The 22,689-nt window shown below is 46.8% G+C and overlaps 1 protein-coding gene across 1 annotated transcript in view; it reads left to right on the top strand.

The window, feature by feature from the left end:
- LOC143960199 (uncharacterized) overlaps positions 1–22,689 on the top strand; it is a 111,292-nt gene that overhangs the window by 19,901 nt on the left and 68,702 nt on the right. The window contains exon 2 of the mRNA XM_077468524.1: positions 11,919–12,272. Within this exon, the coding sequence (XP_077324650.1) occupies positions 11,919–12,272 (354 nt within the window). The remainder of the gene's footprint in view (positions 1–11,918; positions 12,273–22,689) is intronic.

Raw genomic sequence — 22,689 nt, 5'->3', positions numbered from 1 at the left:
TTTCAGCCTCCAGTCCCTGTCCCTCACCAATGCAAACGTGGTCAGGGGGATGTGGGTGTGCTGGTTGGGGATGGGGCTGATGGAAAGGGGTCCATATCCCATGTCTCACCCTCTGTTGAGAGGAATTCAGATGATGAGGGGTGGGAGAAGTTTAGGAGGAAGAAAAAGAAGAGGATAAGCAAAGTGGTAATTTCTTCCTCAGAGTCGGACCCAGCAGGGGTTCCTCTTGGTAACACTTTTTCAGTTTTGTCAGGTGATAGGATGTCTGATACAGGGGTGGATCCGGGTGGGGGGGGCAACAGGGCAATTGCCCCCCCCCCCCCGAAATAGTAGCACTGCCACTGACTGGCATGACATGTCTCACATTCTCTGCTGCTGCCTCTGCTGAGTCTCTCTCACGTCAGCCGATCAGCGGCGCAGAGAGAGAGACTCAACTAATACCAGGAAGAACAGGTGGGTGGAGCCTCTTCCCTGCACTTGTTGCTAACGCCTGGGCCACCTGGCGTCTAGCAAGGAGTGACGTCAGTGAGTCATGTCGGAACTTGGAGCAAGTGACAATCCGCAACGTGTGGCAGGTGACGTGACAAGTGGACAATCTGCAACGTGTGGCAGGTGACGTTCCAAGTGGACAATCCACAACGTGTGGCAGATGACGTGGCAAGTGGACAATCTGCAACATGTGGCAGGTGACGTGGCAAGTGAAAAATCTGCAACACGCGGCAGGTGACGTGAAAAGTGGACAATCTGCAACATGCGGCAGGTGACGTGGCAACTGGACAATCTGCAACATGTGGCAGGTGACGTGGCAAGTGGACAATCCACAATGTGTGGCAGGTGACGTGGCAAGTGACACACTCAGGGCTCCCACTGATTCTGCATTATGGTGAGTTGAACCATTTTATTTTATATTGTACTGTAATAATATAAATAATGCTATTCAATCAGCCTGACACCATAACAACTATGGTGCCATGATGTTTGAAGCGCCAACACCAGCCATTGCCCTGATAAATTGCCCGCAAAAAAACATATTTTCTGGCAGTGCCCCTCCCGAGACTAGACTCTGGATCCACCCCTGGTCTGATATATCTTTCTCTTTATCATCCATGGATGAGGGGGAATCAGGTAGTTTAAAGAGAGCTGTTACTGGTGATGAGAGTGCGGTAAAGGTTATAAAACGACTTCCCCAATCATCCTGATGACAGTTCCCACTCCGATAAAGGTGGTGACCCTTAATGTCGCCAGCATTAAATCTGCAAGAGCTTGTGAGATTGCCTTATTTTTGATGCCGAGATTTTATTTTTGCAAGAGACCTGGCTCAATACTTTGGCTGATGTACATCTAGCAAAAAGGGAGTGGAGATGCGGCCCCTCCTTTTGGTCTCTTGCAGCTGAGCCCTGCAGCGGAGTTGTGGTCCTTTTTAAAACCGATATGGTAATGTGCCGGCGGGTAATTGATGTAGAAATGGGGAGATGCATGGTCCTGGACATCTCTGTTAGGGGGCAGGACCTGTGCCTGATCAATATCTATGGACCGTAGTCAATATGGGGAAGAAAATGCCTCCTCACAGAGATCAAGCCCTTCCTTTTTACGTCCCAGCAGGTTGTCTTTGGAAATTACTTTAACACCATAATTAGGCCTGAAGACAGAAGAGGCTCCATAGACAGGCTGGGTTATGATCAGGCCCGGACTGGCCATAGGGCAGACCGGGCATTTTCTCCGGTGGGCCGGGGGCCACCAGGCTGCTGGGCCGCTGGGCCGCATGTCTGCATCCTTGGGATATGCAGAGCCGGCCGCGGGCTCTGACACGCAGGACCGATGTTCTAACACCGACCGCTGATGTTCGGCCAGTGGTGTACTAAGTGCTTTATTTGTGCTTTGCAGTGGAGGGTGGGTGCGTATGAGCCTCCTCGGCGCACTCGAGTGACACCTCATCAGGGGGCCGGGACCCGCAACGTTCCCCTTCTCTCTGGCACGGTGGCCGCGGTTCTGATCAGTCTCGGCTCGGCAAAGTGTAGCAGCCGCCTCTCCCTCCTCCTTTATGTCTACACAGGGGGAGGGGACTCGACATGCAGTCCTGCTTTGATTCAAGGTACATTATGGTTCTGAAGGGGGGGTTTCTGTATTGTAGGGGGTCCGAAATTTAGGGGGTTCTGTAATGTGGGGGGGTATGTAATGTAGCGGGGGTACTGTAATGTAGGGATGTTCTGTAATGTGGGGGGTCTGTAATGTAGCAGGGTTCTGTAATGTAGGGGGTTCTGTAATGTCGGGGGGTTCTGTAATGTGGGGGGGTCTGTAATGTGGGGGGTGGGTTCTGTAATGTGGGGGTCCTGTAATGTAGGGGGGGTCTGTAATGTGGGGGGGGGTCTGTAATGTGGGGGGTTCTGTATTGTAGGGGGGTTCTGTATTGTAGGGGGGTCTGTATTGTAGGGGGGGTGTAATGTAAGGGGGTTCTGTAATGTGGGGGGGTCTGTAATGTGCGGGGTCTGTAATGTGGGGGGTCTGTATTTTAGGGGGCTCTGTAATGTGGGGGGTCTGTATTGTAGGGGGGCTCTGTAATGTAGGGGGTCTGTATTGTAGGAGGCTCTGTAATGTAGGGGGTGGTCTGTACTGTGGGAGGGGGTCTGTAATGTAGAGGGGGTTGTAATGTAGGGGATCTGTAATGTAGGGTGGTTCTGTAGTGTAGGAGGGTCTGTAATGTAGGGGGGTCTGTAATGTAGGGGGGTCTGTAATGTGGGGGGTCTGTAATGTAGGGGGTTCTGTATTGTAGGGGGGTTCTGTATTGTTAGGGGGTTCTGTATTGTTAGGGGGTTCTGGAGTGTAGGGGGTCTGTAATGTAGAGGGTCTGTAATGTAGGGGGGTCTGTAGTGTAGAGGGTCTGTATTGCAGAGGGGTCTCTAATGTAAGGGGGTTCTGTAATGTAAGGGGGTTCTGTAATGTAGGGGGGTCTGTAATGTGGGGGGTTCTGAATTGTAGGGGGGTCCGTAATGTGGTGGGGTCTGTATTGTAGGGGGGCTTTGTAATGTAAGGGGTGGTCTGTACTGTGGGAGGGGGTCTGTAATGTAGAGGGGTTGTAATGTAGGGGGTCTGTAATGTAGGGGGGTTCTGTAGTGGAGGGTCTGTAATGTAGGGGGGTCTGTATTGTGGGGGGTCTGTAGAGTATGGGGGTTCTGTATTAGGGGGTTCTGTAATGTAGGGGGGTACTGTAATGCGGGGGATTCTGTAATGTGGGGGGTTCTGTAATGTAGGGGGGTCTGTTATGTAGCGGGGTCTGTAGTGTAGAGGGTCTGTATTGTAGAGGGGTCTCTAATGTAAGGGGGTTCTGTAATGTGGGGGTCTGTAATGTGGGGGGTTCTGAATTTTAGGGGGGTCTGTAATGTGGGGGGTCTGTATTGTAGGGGGGCTCTGTAATGTAGGGGGTGGTCTGTACTGTGGGAGGGGGGTCTGTAATGTAGGGGGGTTGTAATGTAGGGGGTCTGTAATGTAGGGGGGTTCTGTAGTGGAGGGTCTGTAATGTAGGGGGGTCTGTAATGTGGGGGTCTGTAGAGTAGGGGGGTTCTGTATTAGGGGGGTTCTGTATTAGGGGGTTCTATAATGTAGGGGGGTACTGTAATGTAGGGGGGTTCTGTAATGTGGGGGGTTCTGTAATGTGGGGGGTTCTGTAATGTAGGGGGGTCTGTAGTGTAGAGGGACTGTATTGTAGGGGGGTCTCTAATGTAGGGGGTCTGTAATGTGGGGGGTCTGTAATGTGGGGGGTTCTGTATTGTAGGGGGGTCTGTAATGTGGGGGTCTGTAATGTGGGGGTCTGTATTGTAGGGGGGCTCTGTAATATAGGGGGTGGTCTGTACTGTGGGAGGGGGTCTGTAATGTAGAGGGGGTTGTAATGTAGGGGGGTTCTGTAATGTAGGGGAGATCTGTAAGGTAGGGGGTCTGTAATGTAGGGGGGTCTGTAATGTAGGGGGTTCTGTAATGTAGGGGGGTTCTGTAGTGGAGGGTCTGTAATGTAGGGAGGGTCTGTAATGTGGGGGGTCTGTAATGTGGGGGGTCTGTAGAGTAGGGGGGTTCTGTAATGTAGGGGGGTACTGTAATGTAGGGGGTAATGTAATGTGGGGAGGTACTGTAATGTGGGGGGTTCTGTAATGTAAGGGGGTTCTGTAATGTGGGGGGTCTGTAATGTGGGGGTTCTGTAATTTGGGGGGTTCTGTATTGTAGGGGGTCTGTAATGTGGGGGGTCTGTATTGTAGGGGGGCTCTGTAATATAGGGGGTGGTCTGTACTGTGGGAGGGGGTCTGTAGAGTAGGGGGTCTGTAATGTAGGGGGGTCTGTAATGTAGGGGGGTTCTGTATTGTTAGGGGGCTTCTGTAGTGTAGGAGGTCTGTAATGTACGGGGGTTCTGTAGTGTAGGGGGCTGTAATGTAGGGGGGTCTGTATTATAGGGGGGGTCTGTAATGTAGGAGGGTTTTGTAATGTAGTAGGGTTCTGTAATGTAGGGGGGTTCTGTAATTTAGGGGGGCTTCTGTAGTGAGGGAGTCTGTAATGTAGGTGGGGGTTCTGTATTGTAGGGAGGGGGTCTGCACTGTAGGGAGGGGGTAAGGTACTGGAACCCCCCATCCCATCATCAACCGCACCCACAAAGCGCCGCCGCCCCCCCCCCCCCCCAGGCTGCTCAGTCTAAAATGCCCGGGCCTATTTTTTGTCCCAGTCCAGGCCTGGTTATGATAGTTTTTCTAAAGCCGCGTACACACGGGCGGACTGTCTGGCCTACTTAGTCCGCCGAAACACATTTCAGCGGACAGTCCGCTCGTGTGTGGGCTTCAGCGGACTTTTTCAGCGTGCAGTCCGGCGGACTAAGTATTTCGGAATTTCCGTAATACTGTCCGTCGTACTCGCATTTCGGCGGACAATCCGCCCGTGTGTATGCCAGTCCGCCGTACTTTTGAAATGAGCGGACTTTTCCCGCCCGGAGAAAAGTCCGCTCATTTAGAGCGGGTATGCAGGTAGGCGGGGCCCGCGAAGGAGACGTCGCAGGCCCCGCCGCCTGGTATGGACTTAAAGGGGAACCCCAACGCCGAAAAAAATCGGCGTGGGGGTCCCCCCCAAGTCCACAACAGACCCTTGTCCGAGCACGCTACCCGGCCGACCAGGAAAGGGGGGCGAGCGAGCGCCCCCCCTCCTGAGCCGTACCAGGCCGCGTGTCTTCTGTCGCCGCCGCCGCCGCCCCTTCCGTTCTTCTTCTTCTTCTTCTTCTTCTCCAGGAGATGTTGCCTCGACGATCTCTCCGGCCGGAATGCCAGGGACGCACTGCGCGGCCACTTATATAGGGACAATGGGGCGGTGTCACATGGCTTTATGTCACATGGGTTGGTGTCACATGGTGACCCCGCCCCCTTACGATGTCATAGTCCCCATGTGACATCAACCCATGTGACCAACCCATGTGACATAAAGCCATGTGACACCGCCCCTTGTCCCTATATAAGTGGCCGCGCAGTGCGTCCCTGGCATTCCGGCCGGAGAGATCGTCGAGGCAACATCTCCTGGAGAAGAAGGAGAAGAAGAAGAAGAAGAACGGAAGGGGCGGCGGCGGCGACAGAAGACCGGGCCACCGCCTGTAAAAGAGCTATAAGAAGGCGCGGTGGCCCGGCAGAAGAACTGAAGAGGGGGACAAGACCCCCGAAGTCGGGAGAAGAGGCCGGCGGCGAGGAAGAAAGCCGGACTCCTCCGTAGCAAAAGAGCTACAAGAAGATAGCGGAGGAGTCCAGGGAGAAGACCCCCGAAGACGGAAGACCCCCGGAGCTGTGCAATAAAGTATTTTATCTCGTGTGTTGTGGTTTTTTTTGTACTTTTATTTTACAGGTGAATGGGTAGGAGTACATTGTACCCCATACTCATTCACATAGGATTCCGGATTCCGATAAGCCCCCCGCCCGCAGACCCCGACAACCAACGGCCAGGGTTGTCGGGAAGAGGCCCTTGTCCTCATCAACATGGGGACAAGGTGCTTTGGGGTGGGGGGGCCGCGCGGCCCCCCCTTCCCCAAGGCACCCCCCATGTTGAGGGCACGCGGCCTGGTACGGCTCAGGAGGGGGGGGGGGCGCTCGCTCGCCCCCCTTTCCTGGTCAGCCGGGTAGCGTGCTCGGACAAGGGTCTGTTGTGGACTTGGGGGGGACCCCCACGCCGATTTTTTTCGGCGTTGGGGTTCCCCTTTAAGTCCATACCAGGCGGCGGGGCCAGCGACGTCTCCTTCGCGGGCCCCGCCTACCTGGAGACGCGCTCGAAATGAGCGGACTTTCCTCCGCGTGTGTGGGCGAGTCCGTTCATTTCAAAAGTAGGGCGGATAGTATGGCAGACTTAGTACGCCGTATTAGTCCGCTCAAAAAGTGCCGTGTGTGGGCAAGTCCGTTCATTCGAAAGTATGACGGACTGTCCGTCGGATAGTATGACGGACTAAGTAGGCCATACAATCCGCCCGTGTGTACGCGGCTTTAGAGATATGGTGAGACAAGCAGACCTGTTAAATGCATATTGAGCATTGAACTGGCAGCACGGGATTCACATTTCAGAGAGGGAATAGTCAGAGTAGGATATATCGTTTTTTTTTTAAAGAAGAACTCTGCTTTCTTGGCTCTTGAGTTTAGGGCGGTGGAGTCCTCTGACCACTGTATGCTGTCTGGGACTCTGAAAGCCTCAGACACTCCACCCAGGGGAAGGGGTACCTGGAAACTGAAATCGGCTCTCCTGGAAGATATAGAGGTAAGACAATCCTTTGAGGATTTTTTTTCAGGCACAGGTTTCTATTCTAGACGTTTGTAGCAGTAAGTCAAAGTGGTGGGAACTTGTGAAACAAAGGGCAATTGGACTTTTCAAGGCCATAAGTAAGAAGTAGCAGCTTGGTATGTACATTGCCTACCAGCATTTGCGGAGGAAGCTTGATCATCTTGTCTTGTGTAGAGGAGATCCAGGGGAGATCTCTAAGGTGAAGTTTCTTCTTATGCCGCACACACACGATCAAACAAGCGGGTGGAAAAGTCCGGCAAACTCAAGTCCGCCAAACAATCCCCCCCGTGTGTAGCCTCCGGCATACTTTTTTGACCCGAAAGTACGGCGGACTTAGAATGTAGTTTTACACTCCCATCTTCCCGCCGGACTCGCATTTCGGCGGACAATCCGGCCGTGTGTGTGCCAGTCCGCCGTACTTTTAAAATGAGCGGACTTTTCCCGCCCGGAGAAAAGTTCGCTCAATTCGAGCTGGTCTCCAGGTAGGCGGGGCCCACGAAGGAGCCCGCGAAGGAGCCCCACCGCCTGGTATGGACTTAAAGGGGAACCCCAACGCCGAATACCAGGCCGCGTGCCCTCAACATGGGGGGTGCCTTTGGGAAGGGGGGGCCGCGCAGCCCCCCACCCCAAAGCACCTTGTCCCCATGTTGATGAGGACAAGGGCCTCTTCCCGACAACCCTGGCCATTGGTTGTCGGGGTCTGCGGGCGGGGGGCTTATCGGAATCTGGGAGCCCCTTTAATAAGGGGCCCCCGGATATCGGCCCCCCACCCTATGTGAATGAGTATGGGGTACAATGTACCCCTACCCATTCACCTGTAAAATAAAAGTACAAAAAAAACACAACACACAAGATAAAATAATTTATTGCACAGCTCCGGGGGTCTTCCGTCTTCGGGGGGGTCTTCTCGCCGGACTCCTCCGCTATCTTCTTGTAGCTCTTTTGGCTTTCTTCCTCGCCGCCGGCCTCTTCTTCCGACTTCGGGGGTCTTGTCCCCCTCTTCGGTTCTTCTGCCAGGCCACTGCGCCTTCTTCTAGCTCTTTTACAAGCGGTGGCCCGGTCTTCTGTCGCCGTCGCCGCCGCCCATTCTTCTCTTCTTCTTCTTCTTCAGATGTTGCCTCGCCGAGTCCTCCGCTCACAATGACGGGGACCAGGCACGCGGCGACTTATATAGGGACAAGGGGCGGGGTCTTCGGTTGATGTCACATGGGTTCATGTCACATGGGTTCATGTCACATGGCGACAGTCCCAGCATCCTCCGGGACTGTGACATCGTAAGGGGGCGGGCCCCGCCTACCTGGAGACGCGCTCGAAATGAGCGGACTTTCCTCCACGTGTGTGGGCGAGTCCGTTCATTTCAAAAGTAGGGCGGATAGTACGGCGAACTTAGTACACCGTATTAGTCGGCTGAAAAAGTGGCGTGTGGGGGCAAGTAGCCCATTTGGAAAGTCCGACGGACAGTCTGGCGGGAAGTCCTCCAGACTAAGTACGTCGGACAGACGGCTACGTGTGTACGCGGCTTTAGGAAGTGTGAATATCACCAGCATGCCTCCTTGGTTCTGGAGAGGGATTATGGAAAATATCACTTGCCTGATCCTTACCAGAACTTTTTAGCATAGGTTTATAATAGCTATCTAGAAGAGAGTGGGAGGGTGGCCTAGGAATGGTCAACCCAATAGTTTTCTTTTCTCTTCTCTTTTTAATGTACAATCTTGGTAACGTGCTAGCAGAGAACCTGCCGGGATGGGTGGGTATTTTTCAATCTTGTTTTAGGCCTTTTCTGCAATGCTGGGAAGATGGTGGGCCAGTGAAAAGTCTGAGAGTCTGACATGGCAAGCTTCCGACTTATGTTGCCCTGTGTCTGAAAATACTTCAACAGTGGCAGGTGACAGTGGAGGATATCAAGTCCCTCCCCAGGAATCTTCTGAAGAAGAGGATTTTGAGCTCTGCTTTCAGTGTGCCACTGGCCTTAAGGGATTGCCCAGGCTCTGTAATGAGGGAGAGGTTGCATTTAATTAGTTTAGAAAGAATCCCTTTGAAGTTTAGCAATCAAGCCTAGCTCACTTTCCATGGAAGGCTCTATGTGAGAGGGAACTTGAAGCATCGCCCTGTGGATGATTGGGAATGTCCTAGAGCGGAGTGTGTTGGTAAAGTGGAGTCTATGGACCACTTTTTGCTGCATTGTCCCTTTAACATAGAGGTGTATAAAAGGGCGGGGAGGGCTCTAGGCATCCCCTTTTTCTATTGCGTGAGTTATGCGGAGTGGGTGTACGGGGCATTCCCGACTCGCTGGGATTTTTATTTCGATACACTTTTTCTAGTTAGTATAATTGTCCGTTACTTCACATGGAATGCATGGTACCAGATTACCCTGCAGAAGAAAGTCCTCTCTGTTGAGGTGGTGGTGCATGATATTCTTGGTGAGGTTGGGAAAATGTAGGGACTTGAGAAGGGCAGGGAGCCTTGGGTGGTCTGGAAAAGGGCGTGGAGGAATATCAGACCTGCCTTTGGTGAACTACCCATCTCTGGGTTTCTGCTTCTTTCACTCCCTTAGCTTTTGTTGGTTAGTATCTTCTTTTTGAAGAAGGGCTGCATGCATAATGGGTGCGGGTTTGTTTCTTGACCTCGCAGGTTTGTCTGGTGTAGTGGTGTGAGTTGTTGTAAGATTTATCTTCCCCAGTAATAACATGATTATTTGAGATTTTTTGCTTTTGCTACAAAGTCTTTGAGAGCAGATTAGCTATATTTATTTTCATTTTTATGTAAATGTGTATATACTTATGTAATATATATATATATATTGTTTTTATGCTTATTGATTGCAAACTTTTAATAAAGAAAAATTGGTGGTTAGTGAGAAGAATGCCCCTTACATTGGTGGGCAGTGAAAATGATATAAAGTAAATAAAAAGGATTTAAAAAAAAAAATGTAAAGGGCACCCATGACCCCTGCACACGCTCTATATGAGAAGCTTTGTGTAGGACGAGCACATGTATGTAAACAATAATGGCGCCACACATGTACGGTATCGTCGGGAACATTGGAGTAAGAGCAATTCTAGGGTCATAATTTTGTAACATGCTGGACAGAGCTTTTTATTTTTGTATCAAACTGTTTAGCTAAGGAGACATTTGTTGCACCAGTTATATTGTGTTCATTTATGAAATCCTTCATTTTGGAAATGTACCATTGTTGCAGTTTCTTTAATGTAAGTTTATTTTTCGTTAGATTCTATAATAAACATTTATATTGAACATAGTGCAGAGAAATTCTGTGACAAACGTACGTAGTGTGGACAGTGCAATATGTAGATGGAAAATTATGTGGGTGTGGCTTGAGTGTGGGGGGGGACACATGGGCAGGGACAGGGGGCCCCAGGATCTCCTTTTGCCTGGGAGCCCCATGAGTTGTCAGTCCGCCCCTGTTTATGAGCTCTCTCTCTGGCAGTCCACGTGTTTCTGGTTACACCTGTACCTGACAATATGCCTTGTTAGCCACTGTCTGAGGACAGCTATATATAAGCATATACAGTATAGTGCCAGGCAAAATATTACAATTTAAAGGCAAAAAATTTTTTTTGTTTGTTTTAGATAGAGAGAGTTTAGAAGACCTGTCGGTTTTTCATTGATCTCTGTGTGCCATTAGGGAGATTCACCCTCTCTAATTGTGCTGTTTATTGTTATCTCATTGAGGGCAAAAGTAAAAGAAAAGCCCAAATTGTGGGTTGTCAGCAGAACAGGAAAAGCAGGGAAATCTTCTGACAGGGACACAAGTTCTGGTGACAAATAATGATTCCCTCACTTACCACTTACTCTGTTCAAATGAAAAAAAATAATGTTTTGCATTAAGTTCTACTTTAACCGCTTGCCAACCGCCTCACACCGATATACGTTGGAAAAAGAGCTTGTACAAGCAAACTAGCATACCTGTATGTTGCCCTTTAAGGGGCAGCCTGGGGGCGCACGCAGGAAGCTCTGTGCGATGGTCTCACGGAGAGGAAGAACGGGGAGATGCTAATGTAAACAAGCATCTCCCCGTTCTGCCTAGTGACAGTGTCACTGATCTCTGCTCCCTGTGATCGGGAGCAGAGATCAGTGACGTGTCACACATAGTCACGCCCCCCCAAAGTTAGAATCACTCCCCAGGACATACTTAACCCCTACACTGCCCCCGAGTGGTTAACCCCTTCACTGCCAGTATCATTTACACAGGAATCAGTGCATTTGTAAAACATTGATTGCTGTATAAATATGACAATGGTCCCAAAAATGTGACAAAAATGTCCGACTTGTCTGCCATAATGTTACAGTCACGAAAAAAATCGCTGATCGCCACCATTACTAGTAAAAAAAATAATGTATTCATAAAAATGCCATAAAACTATCCCCTATTTTGTAAACGCTATAACTTTTGCGCAAACCAATCAATAAAAGCTTATTGCGATTTTTTTTTTTTTTTTTACCAAAATATGTAGAAGAATATGTATCGGCATAAACTGAGGGAAAAAAAAAATTTATATATATTTTCGGGGGATATTTATTATGGTAAAATTTAAAAATAATGTGTTTTTTTCAAAATTGTGGCTCTTTATTTTGTTTATTGCGCAAAAATTAAAACCACAGAGGTGATCAAATACCACCAAAAATAAGCTCTATTTGTGGGAAAAAAACACCAAGTTTGTTTGGGAGCCACGTCGCACGACCTCGCAATTGTCAGTTAAAGCGACGCAGTGCCGAATCGCAAAAAGTGCCCTGGTCTTTAGCCAGCAAAATGGTCCGGGGGTTAAGGGCTGTAACTTAAAGGGGAACTCTGGTCAAATATATTAACTTCTTTGGTCAATATTTCCATTTACTAAACACCTCCTAAATGGAGTGATGTTGATTTCTTCCCTCTACATCTAGGTGTTTAGGCTCCACATACGAGGTTCAGATGTATCAGTACAGAAACAATAAAATGTAATTGTCAGTCTGGTGTAAAGCAGTCATATAGTATGGGGGGGGGGGGATTCCTGGGACAGGTCCCAGAGTACAGGTGGGAAATGTTTCTCACGCGGACAATGGCTGCTGTCATTGGCAGAAAACAGGTTTTTGTTTTTCTGACTGGAGTTACAGATGATTTGTATATTGATTTATCTTTGCAGGTGTATTGGTGTCAGGAGAACCAGAAATCTGGACTGTAGAAGGTCATACATTGACTCTACACTGCACATATTCTGTTACTGATAATGGAAGAACCTCCATGTGCTGGGGAAGAGGTGGCTGTACAGCTGTATTTAAGACCTATTGTGATAATGGAATCATCAAGACTGATGGCAGCAAAGTGACTAAGACGACATCTAATAGATACCAAATACTGGGAGACATTAAGCGAGGGGACGTGTCCCTGACCATCACTAATGTGACAAAGGAAGATGGAGGAATATTCTGCTGCAGAGTGGAGATCTCTGGATGGTTCAATGACAAGAAGAACATTTACACCGTGAAGGTTCAGGAAAGTAAGTACAATGATTCTATAAATAACTAACTGACGGAAACTAATCTGTCCGACATCAACTCCAATAAATCTGCTGTGATATCTGCAGACAACCCCGGAGTAACCAACATTATGTTTGTATGTCTTTAACAGCTTCAGCCCGGAAGATTTGGCTGCTGAATGACTGGGCCATTTTTTTGACCAAAAGGGACTAATAGGAGAAGCTCATTATTAAGGTTTACATATCATTTAACCACTTCAGCCCCGGAAGTATTTACCCCCTTCCTGCCTACCGCGCTTTTTGCAAATTCGCGCTGCTTCGCTTTAACTGACAATTGCGCGGTCGTGCGAAGTTACACCCAAACAAAATTGGCGTTCTTTTTTTCCCCACAAATAGAAATTTCTTTTGGTGGTATTTGATCATGTCTGTGGTTTTTATTTTTTTGCGTTATAAACAAAAAACGAGCGACAATTTTGAAAAAAACACAATATTTTGTACTTTTTTGCTATAATAAATATCCCCCTTTTTTTTTTATAAATAGCAATTTTTTTCTCAGTTTAGTCCATTCTTCTACGTATTTTTTGTAAAAAAAACAAAAAACAAAAACACAATAAGCATATATTGATTGGTTTGCGCAAAAGTTATAGCATCTACAAAATAGGGGATAGATTTATAGCATTTTTATTATTATTTTTTTTACTAGTAATGGCAGCGATCTGCGATTTTTATCATGACCTGTGACATAATCGGACACTTTTGAAACATTTTTGGGACCATTGGCATTCATACAGCGATCAGTGCTATAAAAATGCACTGATTACTGTAAAAATGTCACTGGCAGGGAAGGGGTTAACACTAGGGGGCAATCAAGGGGTTAAATGTGTTCCCTAGTGTGTGTTCTAACTGAAGGGGAGATGGGACTGCCTAGGGGAGATTACAGATTGCTGTCCATACTTTGTATGAACACATAACCTGTCTCTTCTCCCCTCAGAGAACCAGGACCTGTGTGTTTATACAGACAGTTTACAGTTCTCGCTGTGTCACTCGCATCGGCTCTGGGGGCGAGCAGCATATGTGCCCCTAGTAGCCGCAGGGTGAAGGGACATAACATAACATCGTTTTGCCCAGTTGTGCCATTATGCCGCAGTAAAACTGTGGCGGCTGGTCAGCAAGTGGTTAACTTGACCTTAGAACTCATTTTAGTTACTTTGCCTGTACACTACAGGTCATAGCTCCCAGCCATCCCTCTTTTGATGCCAAATTCCTCTATCCTACTTAATTGTCCATCTTTTTAGTTTAATACACAGTATATAATCCATGTGAGAACTTGTTTGATATGGTAATGCATTAAAGACATTCTCATATTGGTCCACTGACCCAGTTCATCATATGTCTGTGTTCTCTGCTGCCAATAGTCCAGAAATTAGATATGAAAAAGAGAGAGCCACTGCTCCAGGTCAATCCACCAGAAAGACGGCTTGATTTCCAGGCAAAGGGAGTCCCAGGTGCTAGCTAATTGCACAAGCAAATAGACAGGGAGAAAAGAAACTCTGGACAGCCACACTCCGGATGCAATCTGAAGTAACTTGTGCCTTTATTTTTCAAGTAAAAATCACATCACACCAACCACAGCAAAAAAGAGAATATGTAACAAAAATTTGGACGCGTTTCGCACTGAAATCAGTGCTTACTCATAGCTGATGAGTAAGCCCTGATTTCAGTGCGAAACGCGTCAGTATTTTTTGTTCCATATTCTCCTTTTTGCTGTGGTTCGTGTGATGTGATTTTTACTTGAAAAATAAAGGCAAAAAAAAAACCTTACCTCTCAGCAAATAGCTTGGGGACGTCTACTTTCCAAACAGGGGTCATTAGGGGGGGGGTAGCTATTTTGGCATTTCAGGGCCTCTGAAACTGATAGGTAGTGAGGAGTGAAATTAGCGATTTACGCTCTTTGAAATCCTGAAATTGGTGCTTGGTTTTCGGGGTCCTGTACACAGCTAGGCTCCCAAAAAGACTCACACATGTGGTATCCCCATACTCAGGAGAAGCAGCAGAATGAATTTTGGGGTGTCATTCCACTTATACCAATGGCATGTTTGAGCAATATATCATTTAGTGACAACTTTGTGCAAAATACATTTTTATTTTTTTGTTGTCCTTTTTTAAAAATGTAATATTCCTTGGGGTGTCTACTTTCCAAAAAGGGGTAATTGGGGGGGGGGGGTAGTACTGCCCTGCCATTTTATCACCTCAAGAAATGAGATAAATAGTCAAAGTAAAAGCTGCGTAAATTCCAATAAAATTACCATAGTTTGTAGACGTGGGACTCTACAATAAGATCACCTTATTGCAAATATTAGTCACAGAATGATGTTGATAGTGCATGCTTTTTATCTTCCATGCAGTGTTTTATATGGGGAAGTTCAGTTCAGTGCGGTTAAGTTGCTGTAAGTCAGAATGAGGCTGAGAGAATGTAAATGATGAAATTAAAGTGGTGCCTAAAACAAACACCCATTAAAGGAGAATTATACAAAACAAAGATAAGATAAAACCACAAGTGTTTTTTGTTTTTGTTTTTTTACCACTACTATTCCTTTATACTGGCTTTTGAAATTTACAAATGCAGCAATTTAGAAATAGGATGGAAGCTTTAAGCCAGGGATGTCCAAACTTTTTTCAAAGAGGGCCAGATTTGATGAACTGAAAATGCGCGAGGGCCGACCATTTTGCCTGACATTCTTTGAACCATTAAAATTCGGTCTAAGTGTGTTCGTCCAAGCACTAATACACGGCCCAACAAGAATTCTCTTGCCTTTGTGGCTGTGTGTGGTGAAGAGATGAACTCAAGTGTATTACAGTGGTGTGAAAAAGTGTTTGCCCCCTTCCTCATTTCCTGTTCCTTTGCATGTTTGTCACACTTAAGTGTTTCGGAACATCAAACCAATTTAAACAATAGTCAAGGACAACACAAGTAAACACAAAATGCAATTTGTAAATGAAGGTGTTTATTATTAAAGGTGAAAAAAAATCCAAACCATCATGGCCCTGTGTGAAAAAGTGATTGCCCCCCTTGTTAAAACATACTATAACTGTGGTTGTCCACACCTGAGTTCAATTTCTCTAGCCACACCCAGGCCTGATTATTGCCACACCTGTTCACAATCAAGGCATCACTTAAATAGGAGCTGCTTGACACAGTAAGGTCCACCAGAAGATCCTTAAAAGCTACACATCATGCCGAGACCCAAAGAAATTCAGGAACAATTGAGAAAGAAAGTAATTGAGATCTATCAGTCTGGAAAGGGTTATAAAGCCATTTCCAAAGCTTTGGGAATCCAGCGAACCACAGTGAGAGCCATTATCCACAAATGGCGAAGACATGGAACAGTGGTGAACCTTCCCAGGAGTGGCCAGCCGCCCAAAATTACCCCAAGAGCGCAGCGACGACTCATCCAAGAGGTCACAAAAGACCCCACAACAACGTCCAAGGAACTGCAGGCCTCACTTGCCTCAGTTAAGGTCAGCGTTCATGCCTCCACCATCAGGAAAAGACTGGGCAAAAATGGCCTGCATGGCAGAGTTCCAAGGAGAAAACCACTGCTGAGCAAAAAGAACATCAAAGCTCGTCTCAATTTCTCCACAACACATCTTGATGATCCCCAAGACGTTTGGGACAACATTCTGTGGACCGATGAGACAAAAGTGGAACTCTTTGGAAGGTGTGTGTCCAAGTATATCTGGCGTAGAAGGAACACTGCATTTCAGAAAAAGAACATTATACCAACAGTAAAATATGGTGGTGGTAGTGTGATGGTCTGGGGCTGTTTTGCTGCTTCAGGACCTGGAAGACTTGCCGTGATAAAAGGAACTATGAATTCTGCTGTCTACCAAGAGATCCTGAAGGAGAATGTCCGACCATCTGTTCGTGTACTCAAGCTGAAACGAACTTGGGTTCTGCAGCAGGACAATGATCCTAAACACACCAGCAAGTCCACCACCGAATGGCTGAAGAAAAACAAAATGAAGACTTTGGAGTGGCCTAGCCAAAGTCCTGACCTGAATCCTATTGAGATGTTGTGGTATGACCTTAAAAAGGCCGTTCATGCTCGAAAACCCTCTAATGTAACTGAATTAGGACAATTCTGCAAAGATGAGTGGGCCAAAATTCCTCCAGGACGCTGTAAAAGCCTCATTGCACGTTATCGCAAACGCTTGGTTGCAGTTGTTGCTGCTAAGGGTGGCCCAACCAGTTATTAGGTTTAGGGGGCAATCACTTTTTCACACAGGGCCATGATGGTTTGGATTTTTTTTCACCTTTAATAATAAACACCTTCATTTACAAATTGCATTTTGTGTTTACTTGTGTTGTCCTTGACTATTGTTTAAATTGGTTTGATGTTCCGAAACACTTAAGTGTGACAAACATGCAAAGGAACAGGTAATGAGGAAGGGGGCAAACACTTTTTCACACCACTGTATTTGGATACACCGTATTTATTGGCGTATAACACGCACCTTCACTTTAAGAGGGAAGCTTCAGGAAAAAAAAAATTAAAAATTTTAAATAAAGAACTGTGAAGAAAAATAAGGGTCAGTGCCCATCTGCAGACCCACAATTGCCAGGAACGCAGCACCCACCATTGCCAGGAATGTACTCACCATTAACAGGAATGCAGCCCCACCATTGCCAGGAATGCACCCACCATTGCTAGAAATTCACGATCTCCCAGCGCCGGGGGCCACAAAAGTTGTATATGTTTAAATAACCAGGTGGGCCGTTCAAAACCGGACCGTGGGCCGCGATTGGCCCGCGGGCCGGACTTTGGACATGCCTGCTTTAAGCACTGGGAAATAGACTTGTGCAGAACAAAAAAAAGGGGTTCAGTTTTGTTTCGATTTGGTTATTTACATAAATTTGTTTAGTTAAATTCATTTAATTCATTCTCGGAATTTGTTTCATTTATAAGAATCTAATCAATTCGAATTTTCCGAATTTGGTCGAATTGAATTTGAACAAATTCGGAAAATTTGAATCAATTTGAATTCAATTTCCATTCGAATTGCATTCGAATCGAATTTACTCTAATAGAAATTTCAAATTTGGAAGATGGTTATACTCTTTCTATTCCATTCTATTCTATTGTTTTTTTTCTATTCTATTCTTTTCTATTCCAATTCAAATTTTTTCAATTCGAATTCAAATTTCAGAAAACTGTTATATTCCGTTCTATTTTTTATTCTATTCTATTTTATTTTCTATTGTATTCTAATTCAAATTTATTCTATTCAAAATTGTAATTTTGGAAAATGGTTGTTTTCTTTCTATTCTCTTCTAGTCAATTAAATTCTTGTATTTTCTACTCTAATGTATAGAGGTCGACCGATATAGGTTTTTCTCTGGCTGATGCCGATATTTAGAAATTGGGGCGGCCGATGGTCGATATATGATGCCGATTTTTGTGGCCAATATTTTAGGCCGATTTAAAAAAAACTCACCCACTCCACCCCTCCCTGCTTGCTCCTGCACTCCACTCCACTCTACCACACACTTCATGTCCTGAGTACAGATAGCACTGGTTGGCTCTGGTAGGTGGCACTGGTTGGCTTAGGCAGGTGGCATTGGCTGGCACTTTCTGGTGGCACTGGCTGGCACTTGCAGGTGGCACTGGTTTGGAACTGGCAGATGGCACTGGTTGGCACTGGCAGGTGTCACTGGTTGGTGGCACTGGTTTGGAACTAACAGATGGCACTGATTGTCACTGGCAGGTGGCACTGCTTGGCACATGGCACTGGTCGGTGGCACTGGTTTGGAACTGACAGATGGCACTGGCAGGTAGCGCTGGCATGTGGCACTGATTGGCAGTGGCAGGTGGCACTGGCAGATGGCACTGGTTGGCACTGATTGGCAGTGGCACTGGTTGGCACTGGCAGGTGGCGCTGGTTTGGAACTGGCAGGTGGCACTATTGGCACTGGCAGGTGGCACTGATTGGTGGTGGCACTGGTTGGCACTGGCAGGTGGCACTGATTGGCGGTGGCACATGGCACTGATTGGCGGTGGCACTGGCAGGTGGCACTGGCAGGTGGCACTGGTTGGCACTGGCAGGTGGCACTGATTGATGGTTGCACTGGTTGGCAGTGACAGGTGGCACTGGTTGGCAGTGGCAGGTTGCACTGGTTGGCACTGGCAGGTGGCACTGGTTGGCACTGACGGGTGACACTGGTTGGCACTGGCAGGTTTCACACTGAGCCGAGTGTAACTGTGTGTGAAACTGACAAGTAACAGAGAGGAGCTGTCAAATTGAGCTTAATGTCAGGGACGGGGTGGGTGGGGGGTGGGTGGGAACACGGATGAGGTGGGCGGGACCCAGCATCTATCAAACACCAGCCAATGATTGAGCTGCTTAAGAAAAGGGGTGGGGCCATATACAGGTAGCGGCCCGCCCAGATCCCATCCCATTGGCTGGATGATAGCTGCTCGGTCCCGTCCACCCGAGCCAGGTCCCGCCCACCCCTGACATCAAGCTTAATTCTGACAGATCCTCTCTATCCCCTCTCTCAGTTACGTGTGAGTTTCACACACTCGGTGGCTCTGGCAAGCATCAAGCGCTGAGTGTGGAGAAGGGAGGAGGAACGGCGGTCAGTGTTAAATATCAGCCTAATTTTTATAATAATCGGCCGATATATCAGTAGACCTCAACTAATGTATTCTTTTCTATTCAAATTCATTCTATTCAAATTTTGGGAAATGGTTATAGTTTTTCTACTCTATTCTTTTTTTTAAATTCTTTTATATGCTATTCTATTCTTTTCCTTTATTTTCTATTCTATTTTATTGTCTTCAGAAATTCGATCTCGATCCGAAAACTATTCAAATTAGGTTCGGAAACTATTCAAATTCGAGTCAAAAACTATTTGAATTTCGTCCGAAATTTTGTTTCATTATTTTGAATTAGTTAACTTTGTTACTATTGCAATTTGGAGATTCGGATATATCCAAATAACAAAATAATGTGTATGAATTTCAATTAGGAACTAAACAAACTGCTCATGTCTACTGGGAAACACTTTTTGATAGCTAAGCAGTGCCTTTTATGTGCAACTATATAGATCAGACCAAAATGAGGGACAAATGAGGAGGAAAGAGGGACAGAGGTTCTTTGTTCTAAATCAGGGACATTTGGGAGCTACGCTAAAGTCATGTAACCTTATTATTCCTTAAAACAAATAGTATAAGGTTCTTACCATGGGAGGGAGGGAGCTAGAGTATGCAAAAGTTTGTTGCTTTCTGTAAAACTCAACATGGTACCACATTTTGTAGTTTAATGGTACAATCTTCTGTAGCCACATAGGCTACACCCCTTTCTGCCCAGGGCAATTTTCAGCTTTCAGCGCTGTCACACTTTGAGAATTGTGCGATCATGCGACGTAGTACCCAAATTAATTTTGATCATTTTTTTTCCCCCACAAATAGATCTTTCTTTTGGTGGTATTTGATCACCTCTGCGGTTTTTATTTTTTGCGCTATAAACAAAAAAAGAGCAACAATTTTGATAAAAAACACAATATTTATTACTTTTTTCTATGCAGAAAAGACAAGAAGTGTGCCAAACACAATGTAGCATATAAAAGAAATACCATTTAATATGATAAAAGCACACAGCCAATTGGCTACTCACAAAATGACATAGTAGTCAGGCATAAGCTATAGCGGAGGGGAAGGTAATCACAGCCACTTCTGTCTGGAGGAGCGAAGATGGTAAATTGCTGGAACGGCCATTAAAGATGTTAGGCACTAGAGCAGGCATGTCCAAAGTCCGGCCCGCGGGCCAATTGCGGCCCACGGCCCGGTTTTGAACGGCCCGCCTGGTTATTTAAACATATACATCTTTTGTGGCCCCCGGCGATCTCCCAGCGCCGGGGTCACAAAAGATATATAGTCCAGCTGCCATGGAGGGAGGAGGCAGGACGAGTGCCGTGCACACAGGCTGAGAATTTCCTGTGTACATGGCAGCTGTAATAGGAAGTCCCATCTCTGCCATTGGACGACTGTTCTGTCCATCAGAGGAGGCGGGACTTTCTCTTAAAGGGGCCGTTGTGTAAACAGGAAATTCTCCTGTAGGATGTCTTTGGCGCTCGTCCTGCCCTCCATGGCTGCACTGATGGTAATGGTGGCTGCATTCCTGGCAATTGCAATTGTGGGGCTGCATTTCTGGCAATGGTGAGTGAATTCCTGGCAATGGTGGCTGCATTCCTGGCAATGGTGGGTGAATTCCTGGCAATGGTGGGTGAATTCCTGGCAATGGTGGCTGCATTCCTAGCAATTGGGGGTGAATTCCTGGCAATGGTGGCTGCATTCCTGGCAATGGTGGCTGCATTCCTGGCATTGGTGGCTGCAATGGTGGCTGCATTCCCGGCAATAGTGGGTGCATTCCCGGCAATGGTGGGGCTGCATTCCTGGCAATAGTGGGTGCATTCCCGGCAATGGTGGGGCTGCATTCCTGGCAATAGTGGGTGCATTCCTGGCAATGGTGGGGCTGCATTCCCGGCAATGGTGGGTGCATTCCCGGCAATGGTGGGGCTGCATTCCTGGCAATGGTGGGGCTGCATTCCTGGCAATGGTGGGTGCATTTCCAGGAATGGTGGGGCTGCATTCCTGGCAATAGTGGGTGCATTCCCGGCAATGGTGGGGCTGCATTCCCGGCAATGGTGGGGCTGCATTCCCGGCAATGGTGGGGCTGCATTCCCGGCAATGGTGGGGCTGCATTCCCGGCAATGGTGGGGCTGCATTCCCGGCAATGGTGGGGCTGCATTCCGTGCAATGGTGGGGCTGCATTCCGTGCAATGGTGGGGCTGCATTCCGTGCAATGGTGGGGCTGCATTCCGTGCAATGGTGGGGCTGCATTCCTGGCAATGGTGGGGCTGCATTCCTGGCAATGGTGAGTGAATTTCTAGCAGTGGTGGGTGCATTCCTGGCAATGGTGAGTGAATTTCTAGCAATGGTGGGGCTGCATTCCTGGCAATGGTGGGTACATTCCTGGCAATGGTGGGCACTGCATTCCTAGCAATGGTGGGCGCTGCATTCCTAGCAATGGTGGGCGCTGCATTCCTAGCAATGGTGGGCGCTGCATTCCTAGCAATGGTGGGGCTGCATTCCTGGCAATGGTGAGTGAATTTCTAGCAATGGTGGGCGCTGCATTCCTAGCAATGGTGGGCGCTGAATTCCTAGCAATGGTGGGGCTGCATTCCTGGCAATGGTGAGTGAATTTCTAGCAATGGTGGGGCTGCATTCGTGGCAATGGTGGGTACATTCCTGGCAATGGTGGGCACTGCAATTCTAGCAATGGTGGGCGCTGCATTCCTGGCAATGGTGGGCGCTGCGTTCCTGGCAATGGTGGGCGCTGCGTTCCTGGCAATGGTGGGTCTGCAGATGGGCACTGACCCTTAATTTGCTTCAGTTCTTTATTTAAAATAATTTTTTTTTTTCCTGAAGCTTCCCTCTTAAAGTGAAGGTGCGTGTTATACCCCAAAAAATACGGTGTATCCAAATAATACACTTGAGTTCATCTCTTCACCACACACAGCCACAAAGGCATGAGAATTCTTGTTGGGTAGTGTATTAGTGCTTGGACGAACACACTTAGACCGAATTTTAATGGTTCAAAGAATGTCAGGCAAAATGGTCGGCCCTCGAGCATGTTCAGTTCATCAAATCTGGCTCTCTTTGAAAAAAGTTTGGACACCCCTGCACTAGAGGCTTCAGCATAGCAGTATGAGTCTTGTAAAAAATGCCGTTGTTTCCTGAGTTCTAACGGCCAGAGCAGCAGGGGAAGCATTTATATTGAGAGCAGGATTGTTTCACACAGCCGGTTAATAGACATAATTGCATAGATAAATAAGCTGAATTAATTACTAAAATACAAAATGGAAATTTAATAAGGAGAAAATAATGAAAAAATACAAATAAAATACAATTTTTAAAAATAAGGTAAATAAAAGGAGGAAGAGAAAAATATATAAATAATAATATAATGATGATGATAAATTATATATAGGGGATATATTGCAAAAGAAGACTGATTTAGTAGGGAAGATAATATGTATAATTATACAGGCCAATATTATTTGGTTGGAAGAGATAAATTGGGGATACCACAAGCATCATGGATTTTTAAGATGATTAATTCATTTATTATTAATATATAAAGTATAAAATATCAGGCTAATTGACTATTTATGATATATCAAATCAATAGGATAATTTAAGTGTGATATTTTAATGTATTTTGGGGAACAGGATATGGAGTCGTTCAGGTGTCGGCAAGCGTTTAAAGTGGAAGTTCACTCTAAAACTAAAATCTCTAAATCTGCTTGCATCCACAATCTAAGACTAACCTATCTAGCCCTGTAAAAAAAAAATCACTATACATACCTTTGTCA

The sequence above is a fragment of the Lithobates pipiens genome, unplaced genomic scaffold (genome assembly GCF_037356315.1).
Source record: "Lithobates pipiens isolate NorthernLeopardFrog02 unplaced genomic scaffold, aLitPip1_a1.2 Scaffold_8, whole genome shotgun sequence".
NCBI lineage: Eukaryota > Metazoa > Chordata > Amphibia > Anura > Ranidae > Lithobates > Lithobates pipiens.
This window is presented reverse-complemented; position numbering and strand designations above follow the sequence as displayed.